Genomic DNA, 13,899 nt, shown 5'->3' with positions numbered 1-13,899 from the left:
CGAACCAAGCGGTTCTTCTTAAGTTAAATATCTGAACGAATATCTGAATCGAGAACAAACATGTTTGGTTCTAGATAAAAAAATTGAAGAACAGAATCTCCCTAATTTTTTTAATTAATTTATTTTAAATAAGCCAAAATTTATTTTTTCCAAATAAATTTGCTAATTAGTTAATTTAACTCAAAATCAAAGATTTTTTTATTTCTAATTTTCAGTTCAAAACCAACTTAATCAAATTGATCTAAGTTATGTCCAAATTGTTGTTCTAACATAGTGTTGTTTTTACCGTTATGGAGAAATCGAATTGAAACTCGATAACGCCTCTTTTAATTATGTGAGCTCGCTATCTTCTCCTTCATATTATTTTAATAATCAAATCTATGAAGAATTAAGTAAAGAGAGACGCAAAAGACACGTAATATTTGATTACATTATTTTGTAAGAGCTAAAATTAAACATATTATTAGTTGAATTAATGTAACTTTGCAAATATTAAAAAATTTAATTATAACATGAAGCCTGAGAATCGAATGGAAGCGAATCGAATCGAATGGAACCGAACCCGAACGTTTTCATAATTAAATTTGGACCTGAAGGTTTCACTTACTAAATACCAAAAATTTCGGGTCCAGTTCAATTCTCATTAAAATCGAACCAAATAGGACAATGTCCAACCCTAATTTCTAGCTATAAGTTCTCATATGACAATTGGATGTGTTTTAACTAGGAATAGAAATCACCTATGGCAATGCTTCGAATCATAGAGGCTTTTTTTCCTCCATGCTACTAGAAGAACCATTCAATCCTTAAGAGACATGATGGTTCTAATGAGAATCGAACAAAAGCAGAACATGTCCAGCCCTAATTTCTAGCTGTAAGTTCTCTTATGACAATTGGCTGTATTTTAACTAGGAATAGAAATCACCTATGGCAATGCTTCGAATCATAGGGGCTTTTTTTCCTCCATGCTACTAGAGGAACCATTCAATCCTTAAGAGACATGGTGACTCTAAAAAAGAATGTCATGTATGCAACAAGTACAATTAACTCGTGTGGGTAAGAGTGATACATGAACTTTACTCATGTATATTCTTTATATTGGAAAGTGTGGTTTATTTCAAGACGAAAGCCATATTAATGAGCGAATATGACTACAAATAATAACGCAATAGTTTTTGAAGATAAAATATTCTTTCCAAGGTAACTACAAATGTTTCAAGTACCAATCGTTATCTCATGATCCAATTTCATGAACATCCAAAGCGTCCTCACAGTAATAGTCGAACAATGAAATTATACTTCCAATGTCAAAGATGTCTTCTATAAAATCGTTTAGCATCTAGTGATACAATTTGGTGTCTTTCAACTACATAACACCACCATGTTTATTTAAATCATACATAAACTCAACTTTATATCAAAATCATATGTGAATTCACAAATTTCTATCTCATTTAAACGCAAATTAACTTCGGTCCGTCAAAATTAACGAATCCATGTGGTAAATTGTTCAGAGTTCAAAATAATGCTCAAAATCGATTCCTCTCGGAGCGGATGCCTATATCTATGAGGAAATGCAGATATCTGACTCCAGATAAGTAAGAGAAAGTATAAGATGTTTCATAAGAGATGAACTAAGACAATCTATTGTAGATTGGATTAAATTCAATTTTTGCATCAGTGTATCTCTTCGAAAATTTTAAGTATTATTTCAAGTTTATCGTATGATGAGGATAACAAAATACAAATGGAAATGGGCATTGTATTTGCCACATTGAAAGCTAAATCATATATAGCCCTTGTCTGAATCCCATTTTTCATCAAAATGTATTCTTCAATAGTGATTTGACCTCATTTCAATCACATTTTTCAATAAAATAATATTACACGTAAATTCAAAACTTTTTCTTATTTTTTAACCACACATTTGCCATCATAACACTATTTGAAAATGCATTTTTTGAAGAAAATGGGGCTCAAACAACCCCATAGAGGAGATACAAATTTTGGGTGTTCATGGATGATTTTAGTACACAAGTAAAGTTCATTTATAGTTTTTGATATAGGGGTCAAATTTAAGTACTATTTACACAATTAACTTTTCAAGTGTCTGTCACATCATTTTCATTTATGCACTCCATTTGCCACGTGAATTAGTATAATGGAGAATGCCATTTGTATAGTAATTTTTCCACAGAATTTGGCTAGATTACTCTCATGTGTGGGACCCACCGTGAATACCCACACCCACCCCCCTATGTGTGTGTTCTGGTAGACTTTTGTATGAAGCCTGTATGTACACACAGCATGATCCTATTATATTAGTTTTGACTGACATAAATTAACTCATGTATGGATGTAGTATAAGATTGTGAGTTCATATATAATTTTGGTACATGAAATAAAGTTCATAAGTACTGTTTGCGCATTTAACCCTAGCAAATAACATGTTTGGTTAAGCAAGTTTACCTACTTTCATGATTAGGCTGTGAACATACATTCGAGTAAATATAGCCCTAAAAAATTGGTATATTCACCGGAACATTAGGCCCTCGTCTGGTCACTCTTATTTTCCAACTTTTAGTAATTTTTTAACCGTCATACATTGCAAATGTATCATTTGTCTTTTTTTATATTTGAATTACCAGAATGCTCTTCTAAAGAAGAATTGATACATTGTTAAAGGGGCAGATGGATCATTTCATTGTCCAAATTAATTGTTAGGTATTGAGACAGTCAATAATTTCAAAAATTGACTTTAATTCAATCTACCATAGATGGTCTTAGTTCATCTCTTACGAACCATCTTATACTTTTTGATATTTGCATTTTCTCATTGATATAGGCGTTCGCTCCGAGAGGAATCGATTTTGAGCATTATTCTGAACTCCGAACAGTTTACCGCATGTATTCATCAATTTTGACGGACCAAAGTTAATTTGTGTTTAAATGAGATATAAATTTGTGAATTCATGTATGATTTTGATATAAAGTTCATTTATGGTTGTGATACATGAGGTTTCATGGACCATTCGTATTTTTAATTTTAAGTGTTGGCCACATTATTATCACATAATTCCATACGTCACGTGGATTATTCTGTTAATTTTGACTCTCAAAAATTAATTCATATATGAACGTAATACAAAATTGTAAATTTATATATAATTTTAATACCTTATTTATCTATAATTTTAACGCTTGGGTATAAAGTTCATATACTGATAGGCACATTATTAACTCTTATTTGCTATTTACTTTGAAATTAATCCAAGTTACTTCGAAAAAAGAAACAAGCTTTTGAGCTTGCTTACTCATTAGGAAAAGAATAAATTATGTTGACAATTAGAAACATTAATTTTATTCCATCAAAAGCAATCAATAAGTTAAAAGAAATAAAGATACATAATATTTATATGGATTCGTCTCAATATAAGACTATGTCGTCGCTACAATAATTCACTATAATAAAAAAATAAAAAATAAAAAAAGTGAAAGAAAATTACACATCCATCTTCTCTAACCTCTCTCCTTTTTTTCATTTTTTCCTTTTTGATGGTAATTAAAAAACCTAATAAAAGCTCCCTATTTAATATTTATAAGATAAACTAGGACAACATCGAAATTTACAAAGTACAAGGATTCAAATTTTAAACTGCCCTTAATTAAAATTTTAGTCCAGGAGGGACTCCGCCCGCCCCCCCATCTTGAGAGGGGGGCTTTCCATCGTGAAAGTTGATGATCCGTATATTGACTCCACGAAGTGATAGTAATTAAACTGCACAACTTAATAAATTACATGGAACTTCTTTCGTATGAGGGTTTCTCACACATACAAGGCCTTCCCATATTAGGTAAAATAAAAGCATGGCTTTATAATAAGATTTAAATTATAGATAAATTATGCATAAATGGATAATAATTGTGATCCCTAAAAATGTAAAAAGAATTAACTTCAACACTAATAAGCATTTATAATAGATTTAAATTATATGAATAAATAAATAATACATAATATCTATCAAAATGTGAGAATAAAATGTTTAATAAACATGAGCGCCAAACACGGCCAAGTACAGAATAATTTTTATTTTTTTTACCCTGGTTGTCTTCTGCTAATTATAGAGCTATGGTTTTTGTTCATTTTTTTTTCTTAATTGTTCTTTTTATTTATTTTAATTTAAGACAAATACACCCTAGGAATTAAATTTAAATATTTTATTAAAATCAGAATTAACAATTAATTAACCACACATTTTATAAAATTACAACTTTTCAACCACACAACCTCGTTTGGCCCCATTATTTCCTATTAAATTATAATTCATTTTTCTCTCTCTTTTTATTAACTCTATATTTTCTAATAAAATATATTACACGTAAATTCAAAAATATTTTCTTCTTTTTTAACTACATATTCTTTGAAAAAAAAATACTACTACTCTCATTAACATGAAATAATAGGGCCAAACGGTCACTAATATCAATTTTTATAAAAATTTCCATCCATAGTTATTAAAATCGACCCGGCCCGAACGGTCAGTCGGGTAAACCAGTGACCCGAGCCCTTGACCGGGTGGGGCCAGCTGATTTTCAGCCCGTTTGGGAGGAATTTTTTGATCATTATTTCACTATTTCAGTCGTAATTTTTGACTTCTTCTCTCATAGGTGGACCCCACTTTTCTTCTAACGGTCAAAAAATCAATTCTCAAAATCTCTCCCAAACGGGGCCTTTATATAGATGCAAGTGAGCGGTTTTTGAATAATTTTCGGGCCGGTTCGACCCGGTTGATTTTTAAACTAAATTTCAAAACTCTTTGCCATAGAAATTGTAGATACCAAAGATTTGAACCCTTGACCTCTAAGTAAGTAGAATACAACCTTACCACTAGTGCAAGCAACACTTTATTATTTTTTATTTAATAAATCATATCTAACCTATAAATAATTTGCCACTTATAGAACCATTTTTAAAGAAATTAGTCCAACATTTAAATTCACTTGCTAATTTCAAATAATTTAGTTTATATACTTATTTTGTTTGAAAAAAGTTAATTTTAACTACGATAAATTGAATAGATAATACACAATTTTTTTTGTCAATAACCAATAAATAATTTGTAGATCATAAAAAGGGAAAAATATGTTTTTTAATGTAATATACAAAATTATAAAATCAAAATTTTACCATTATCATTGATAAATGAGTTCAAAAAATCAGTAATTTAAATGTATAGAAAAATTAATGATAAAAAACTTGAAAACTTCAATTTTGTCTCAAACAAAAAAAATAAAAAATTGTACTTTAAAAATTATTAAATTATTTTTAAGTAATGACACACCGAATCGACTAGTAACCCAATGACTCGATACCTTGACCGGATCGATGTCCAAATCGGATCTGATAACTATGTTCCCACCAAATAACGGCTACATATTATTTTTGAATTTAGAAATTATATATTTAGTCAAAGTTTGGTAAGTATTAGAATTTAGATTTTAATTTAAACAAAATCAACAATAAATTTTAATCTCATATCTCATTAATCCCACAACTTTTCAATCATACGTTTCATCATTTTTTTAATCAAAATTTACTAAAAATTTGATTTTTATCACTATGAAGCAGGGGAATAATAATTTTTGCAAAGTGATCTTATATTTTAGAAAAAAGCTTTTGAGCTAGGTTTAAAACCAGGCTCAAAGACGTTTAAACAGCCCCAATCCCATAGGTGGCGCCCCGGTTTTTGAGCCTGGTTTTAAACTTGGCTCAAACGCAGGGCTGTATATTTTATAGTTATAAGTCAAAGCCCATTTTTTCTTTTCTAAAAAGGAATAAATTAATATAGATCCAAATTAGGGCCTGTTTGGACCTGATTTTTTCACTCAAAAAATTAATTTTTTGACTGTTATTTCAATATTCCAGCCGTCATATTTGACTTCTTCTCTTACGGGTGAACCTCACTTTTCTTCTAACGATCAAAAAATTAATTCTCAAAATCACTCCCAAACAGCCTCTTAATATTGACCACAATAACGAAGAAAAATAGTTTAAGCTTAAAATGTTTACTTTTGCCATGGACAAACAACGCTCTAATACTCTCTTTACCGACGAACAAGATTCAACCCTATTTGAGTTTATTTTTTTCAAAAAACACATTCTCAAACAATAATTTAGTAACATTTCAACCACATTTTTTCGTAAAATAATATTACCCGTAAATTCAAAACTCTCTTTTTTTTATCACACATTATCCATTAATATATTGTACCAGAATACATTCTTTTAACACTAAATTCTACACCAAAATGGATATACATGAAATAATTATTTATTGTAATAAAAAATGAAAAATAATGAACTACACCGAATTTGATTTATTATCGAGTAGAATAGACTACAATAATTATTTTGGTGCGGAATACTGCAAATAAATAATGTTACCACCATTTTGCTGTAAAATGCTGCAAATTATAGTGTTGAATTGGAGAGTGATTACACCCAATTCTAAATACAAATTCGTGAAATATGGTGTAATGGGTTTAGGGTTGGACGCTATTCCCAAAACATCATTTTTTTTATACAATAAATTTGAATTATTAATTTATTATTGTTACCATTGCATGCATTTGTAGTCAATTTTAATCATATAATCAATAAAATTAAATGTAATCATCTATTTAGTAATTTTTATATAGTAATAAAATAAATAAATTGTTAAGAACGAAACAATTTAAGAAAACGATGAAATATCGTTCATTTGGTACAATTTTTGATGTAGTGGGTTGAAGATGATTCTCAGTTTGGTGCAAAATGATACAAAAATTTACCCCAAATTCAAAACAAGATCTAGGTCTCAAAGCTCATCAATAAAAATAAAATTCATGTATCTTTCTTTGAGATAACCTAAATAAACTTTTCTTCCTTGAACAGAAAAGGTGCAATCTGGCTTCATTCTCATCTATTTTCTGCAAGATTCCATCAGTTCCTAAAAAACTTGTTAGAAAAAATCCATTTAACTGCAGAAATATGAAGAGAGCTGTGATTGATATAATATACACGTACTGTAAAAGTCTCTGCGTGTGTGTGTGTCGACAAATGGATTTTTTTGACTTTCTTCAGTAACCAAAAATGGAAAAAGTAGATCTAGAGAAAGATACAAACTTGTTATCATGGTCAGAGATTGATCAGTCGATAGAGAGAGAAGTTTAATCAGATCAAAATAAGGAATTTTATCCCATGAGATATGAAAAGAAACAGAATACAAAAACTTGAAAAAAAAAAAAAAAAGGAAATATAGCAAAAAAAAAAAGGGTATATAGGGATAAGTGTAGAGCTCCCTTCAATCCAAAGAAGGATTTAACTTGAGAAATGCAGGCTCCTGACACATGCAACCCACAAACCCATCCAATACGGATTATAGATATGGATAGGGTTGAGGGATCCATGGATTAGCAGCTCGATTTTCCCAGAAAGAACCTCTTTTGGACTTCAAGGAGCTCCACCCACAAACCCTAATCTCACTATATTCAAGTTCACCAACTCTCACAACCCTAAAAACTTGAAAATGAAGGTTTGAACCTCTTTTGGGCTTCAAGGAGCTCTACCCACAAACCCTAATCTCGCTATATTCAAGTGCACCAACTCTCACAACCCTACGCATTTGAAGATGAAGTTTGAACCAAGAAAATCACTGATCTGATGTGATCTTTCACATAGAGATACAAATCTAAGCGAAGAAAAACACTTAATAGTAAATAAATACCACGAATTTGCAGATCCATAAACAAGCATCTGACTAATAGACGCAAGAATCATACACAGGTAAAAAGGAGTGAATGGTCTAAGATATAAAGGGGAGGAGGATAAGACTTGGTTTGTGGGGCGGGGGAGGTGGAGTGGGGGTGACAACGGCTGTTTTCTTGTATCTATTGTCTCGGGAAGCGTCTCTACATAGCTAGGTTAATTGATTGATTAGATTCCTTCAGGCTTTGTAAAAGAAATCACATGCGCTTGTCACCATAGAATGGCCACAAAACAAGCATTGCACACTGCACAATTTGACTGTGAACAGTTTTTGCTTTCTTTTTTCAATTAAGCTAGGCAGACAGGGGCTCTTGATCGAATGCTAACAGGTATTTGAAATTTTGTGATTGGACATTATTTAATCCATTAAAAAAATTATAAAGCCACTAAACGCAAATGGAAGGAAATTAATAAACAACCGGGCCATGGGTACATGAATTCAAAATTGGTGTTTTGACAGAAAATATACAGAAATTCAAAATGACCGAGTTGTCATAAAATGACAATATAAAATGACCAAATAATTGGGCAAAAAACGAAAGGGCAACCCGATTGACTGACTAAACCCAAACGAGTTCCCCCATTTTCCTCAAATTTGCTAGAGTCGCGACTTCTCCCGCAGCCAAGTTGACAGCCGCAGTCACCGTCTCCGACGTCGACGACGAGCCCCCATAGTGTCCATCACTTTCACACTGTCCATAGCAATGATTCGTAGCCAGTGTGCCCTACGCTCGAGTGTGCGCTAGAATCAACCACCGCCCTCACCTCCGTCCCCGGCGCCGGAGTCACCGCAGCCACACATTCATCCCCTAGCATCAACGTAAGTGTTTGTGGAGTTGTTGTTTGACATGGGTTCTCAGCTTTTTCCATGGTTATTTATAAATATCATGTTTGAATGTCCAAAGTTTTCCCATTGTACAAGTTTGGATTTTGGATATTGATTAATCTTTGTTTGAGTTACATTTATTACGAGACTTCTTGGTTTATGAAGATGGGTGCCACTATTTTAGCTTTGTTCGTAACTCGGTTTGCATAAATGTCTTCACTGATTGTTGAATTTCGACACCCGTTGGTTTAACAGGGAAATCAAGAATGAATTTCCTGCACCGATTGTTCTGAATACATGTATTATGAGAATTGTTGTTATTGTTTGATGAAGATGAATGTCCTGCACCGATTTGTATAATGGGAAAATGAAAATTAGTATGCCAGTGACACTTGAAAACACAGCCTGATTGTTTCATGTATGTATGATTGGAAACCCTGAACTTTTATTTAATTATGTCTGTAGGCATAAATCTGAATTTCACGTATGTACGATGGATGGAAGATGAACTTTTATTATGAGATATTTTCAATCATTTAACTACATCTTTGATTTTTGACAAGTCTGTTTCATTTTCAGACCTTGACTAGAATGAGAGGAAGAAATTTCGGAGTTTATCACGGTTGCAGAAACAATAGGCACTACTTCGAACAATGCCAGTTAAAACTTCGATGCCCTAGTTGTGACCACGGATATCGAAAATATTTTGAGGTCGAACGAGAAACCAGTAACAAAGGGCGATTGTTCTTTACCTATAGTAATGACTGCGGGTACTTTGATTGGGTAAAAGATGAAGATGTAGGCGGGGAATCGAGTTCCATTCAGCATGCGGTTAATCAATCGCCCGACAAGGAAGACGAAGAGTTGCCAAGACTCTTTGATGGGCTAGCTAGAATTAGTGAGAAACGAGGCGTTGACATATCACCGCACTTGACTTTTAGCAAGGGAAAGGGAATTGCCAATTGTGATGGGAAAGGAAAGAGGTCGGATTGAGGGGTTGATTTGAGTCATGTCTTCGGTCAAGGCACCAGTATGATGTGAATTTCAGTTTGCATAATAATGTATCGGTCGTATGTATGTCTAATCTGTATTTCATGGTGATTTGTAAGACATTGAATGTATTGATAAACATATGCTATTTCCTTCCAAGTTTTGTGCCAGAAATTTGTACCCAACTTAACCCAATTCAAGCTTGCATCCTTCACAAAATCAAACACAGCTGCATACTTTGCAATTGCTCTTTCATCCACTTTGTATTCAAGTAGTTCTGGCAAGACTAGCCTCATGAATGTGTTCTCGGCTATGATTCATAGCCCTTGAACGAGGAAGAACGATGTTGTACCTCATCTAGGCATAACGCGGCATAAATAGTAAACAATGATCTCGTGCATGAATGCAGACACGAGGAATGTACCTAGTAAGGCCGATGTTACAAATAAAAGTAAACAAATTCTTCGAGAAAGCGAAACACTTATATTCTTTCCCATTCTTTGGCATATAATATAATAGGATCCCCAATCTAAGGAGAGTTTTTGTACACAAAATGAAATGGCAGACACAAAAAATTCATGAAATGTCAAACACAAAATCCCAAAATCATAGAAAAACTTCTGGCTGTTTGTTTATTCATTACAACAGAAGTTGAACTACAATGGAAGTTTCTTCATTACAACAGAAATTATATTCTTCAATGTCCTCGACGAGTTTCATGAAGCTGCTGGCTGCTTACCCCATTTCTTGACGGAACAGGTTCGACCCTAGTTCAGGCAACACAGTTGGCGAATGTTGCTGAGGTTTGTCACGTCTATTATGCATGGACTACTCAGATTTCTTCTTCTTACTCTTCAACACCTTAAAACATCCCATATTGCTTGCAAAAATCTTTAGATACTCACTAGGCAGAATGATGTCCTGTCATTATACAAAACAAAAGAGGAAAACCAAGCTAAGCTTATAACGTTATAGATATCATTAACTTAAAACATATGATTTCCAATCTTGCTCAGGAAAGTAAAAGAATTATGATTGAAGGTTAGGTGCATTTCACCATAATGCATAGTTTCCAATTTAAACTTAATCAATACACCACAAATAAAATGTGTAATTTCAGGTCAATTGAAGAACTTGCCAACAAAAAAAAAAAAAAATGAAAAAATGAAGCCATTCAAATGAATTACTAAATGGTAGCATTCACCCAAATTCTCAACTTATGTATAAAATATCTCCAACAATCAACAACAACTTAAAAAACACAGAATGAGTTCAAATTAACTAAAATTAATACAAAAATAGTCAATATCAAAAAACTAATTGCAACGTATGTAGATCCAAAAAACATACATAAATACCTAATTTACATGGTAAACATTAAAAGACAATGTGACGTACCTTCCCCCCGAAAATCAGAAGCGCATTGCACCTTGCTAGGGAAAATCTGGATAGAAGTATGGCATAACACGACCTGATTTACATGGTAAACATTAAAACACAATGTGACGTCAAAAAGCATACATAAATACCTAACACAAACCTTCTGCGTTGACTACGACATTTGTGGTTGCCAGATGGTCGGAGTATTGTAATGGTGTCGGCATAAGAAATTGTGGTGGTAGAGACGCCTGGGCATCGATTGATCCCTCTTCCACATTACTTTGAGTAGCTCTAGGCCTCTTCCCTTTGTTCGACGGTGCGGTGGCCTGCATGTGCAACAATTGAAATGATTAGTTGTTACGAATTCATTATAAACAAAGATAGTAATAGTAAAACATACATTCGTCCTCTTTGAACTACACTCTAATGGTCCTTTCCTCCGAAGTTTCTTTGGTGCGCCCTTTCTATTAGAAGTTACTGGATCTAATATGTGTCCTCCGCTACTGTTAGGCTGGGAGTAGACAACGCTTCCAACACTTGACTTAGACTTCCGTAACTCTTTTATTTGCGATGTCATCCACTCCGTTATAGTGCGTGTCCATACTTCGTCATCTGCTGCTAGGTCCGCCACCTCTGAAAAAATTCAGCACATCTCGTCGTACCTCAACTGTCCAGGACTATTGACCAATCCATCGTAATGTACTGCGATCCTTGAGTGTGCTCTAGTAACATCTCGTCTCCACCTTCTTAATATGTACCTCTCAGGCATCGATGTTATGTCGTTACGAATCAAGATTGTAATAGCATGCCTACAAATAATTCCCCGAAATTCAAATAGGTGGCAGCTAAAAATTAATTCACATGTATCCCTCCGAAATGATACGCAAAAAGATTTTTTCTTGTGGTGCTCGTGAAGAACGACATCCTCACGAACCTCGTAAGTCGACCAATAATAGTCATTGGCATTTTCAGATACAACGTCGTAGTACACTTTCTCGATGAATTCTTGCTGAATTTCTTTGAACTTTTCGATGGTATAAACAGCTTGAAATTGCTTTTCCATTTCGTATGTTGTCGTACACGGAACCATCTGGGAATAGGACCTAAAATCTGCCTGGAACTCCTTCTCCACCTTATTTCTTAATACTCTTTCGTACTGCTCCACAAACTGCTTCAATGAGGTTTTCGAATGCACATATCCATCGAAAAATGCATTCATGCTTTCACTTCGTTGTGTCGTGGACATGCCTGCCCAAAATGTGGTTTTCAAAAAATAAGGCACCCACCGACCTCTGTTCTCATATAATCCTGATAGCCAAGCATTGTCATGCAAGTCATACATATCGAGCATCGACCTCCAACCTCTTTCGAATTCTTGTACATTTTCCACATCATATACAGGTCCATGTATAGCAAAAAATATTGAGCTCTTTTCAATGTGGTATCCAAACTTTTCAGGCAACTTTTTCATAATGTGCCACAAACACCATCTATGCTTCGTGTTTGGAAGAGTAATCTGAATGACATTTTGCATTGCCCGGTCCTGATCAGTAATGATGGCATTAAGAGCTTAAGCATGCATACACTTAAGTCAAGTTCTAAACAACTACACAAACGTCCCCGTGTCCTCGTTCGACAACAATTCACAGCCAAGCAGTGTGGATTGGCCATGGTGATTTATGCCAACGAAAGGGTAAACGGCATGTCGTACTTATTAGTGAGGTAGGTAGTATCAAAAGTGACAACATCACCGAACTCCCTGTAAGATTGCCTACATCTATTGTCCGCCCAAAAAACATTCTTTAGTCTACAGTCATCATCTAAGTCCATACTAAAGTAAAACCCCGAGCACCGTGTCTGCATCTTTGAAAAGTACGCCTGTATTGCAAGGGCATCTCCTTCCCCAAGACGTAGTCGTCTCACCTGTTCAATGTAGTTTCGACAATCCTTCTCCACAAAAGTCGTGTTCTTATATCCACCAGCCTCAATAACTGCAGAATTATAACTCTTATGCAAGGGAATCCCTACCATATCATTCACCTCAAGCTTTCGTTTCACATTTGCACTCAATTTTTTGTTGCATCGGTACAGCCTGATGGGCTTGTTTTGTGATTGTGGTCAAGGTACACTTTGTTAATCCTCCATATTCCCAGACTATCTAAAGATGCAGATATTCTTGCTTTACAATCAGTTTGACATGTTGGTTGCGGTTTCAAGGAACCGTCTGTAGCATAAGTTCTCCGACCTTCATGACTACATGTGAACATCACATATCTCATAACTCCATTTCCCCCCTTTTTTGAATTCCTTTTTCGCACCGGAAAGCCAACGGTGTAAGCATATTTTTTGTAGAAATCAAACATTTCCTTCTCATCACTAAACGTCATACCCTTAGGCACTAACGCCACATCTTCTCCTACATTTTCATTGTCCACCATATTCAAATTTTCCATAGCGTTCTCGTTATCAAATTGTAGCAAGAAATCAAGATTCCCATCTTCCATAATTTTGTTTCCTGCCACACAAATTATAAGAAGCAATCAATGCATCTACATATTTTCAGCTATTCCTTGAGCAACTTCAAAATGTTTTTCAGGGGAGCGATTCTATAAGGTTTGGAAAATTTCAGAGGTATACCATAACTAGCACTATTACCATTGCTTGCAGCCACGATGAACTCGTATAGAGAAGTAGGGATCAATCGCTGTTTCACTATGGTGATTGGTATAGTGAAACATTTTTATTCATTTTCAAGCAATTTTACATCGAAATTTATTATTTTTTTAAATCCAAAAACTATAACATAAGAAAAAAGATTACAGAAAAAAGCGCTTATTGAAATTTTAAAAAAAAATAAAAAAATACGTGATTTTGTTTTCAAAAAGTTGATGCAGTG

The 13,899-nt window shown here is 33.8% G+C and overlaps 1 protein-coding gene across 1 annotated transcript; it reads right to left on the bottom strand.

The window, feature by feature from the left end:
* Positions 1–11,646: 11,646 nt before the first annotated feature.
* LOC111400637 (protein FAR-RED IMPAIRED RESPONSE 1-like) lies at positions 11,647–13,034 on the bottom strand. The gene is made up of 2 exons (XM_023028035.1): positions 12,755–13,034; positions 11,647–12,572 (listed from the first exon to the last, which is right to left on the bottom strand). The coding sequence occupies exons 1-2, from the start codon at positions 13,032–13,034 to the stop codon at positions 11,647–11,649; spliced, it is 1,206 nt and encodes a 401-aa protein (XP_022883803.1).
* Between the last annotated feature and the right edge of the window lie 865 nt (positions 13,035–13,899).

This window comes from Olea europaea, chromosome 10 (genome assembly GCF_002742605.1).
Source record: "Olea europaea var. sylvestris chromosome 10, O_europaea_v1, whole genome shotgun sequence".
Lineage (NCBI taxonomy): Eukaryota > Viridiplantae > Streptophyta > Magnoliopsida > Lamiales > Oleaceae > Olea > Olea europaea.
Note: the sequence above shows the minus strand (reverse complement) of the source record. Positions and strands in the feature narration are given on the sequence as shown.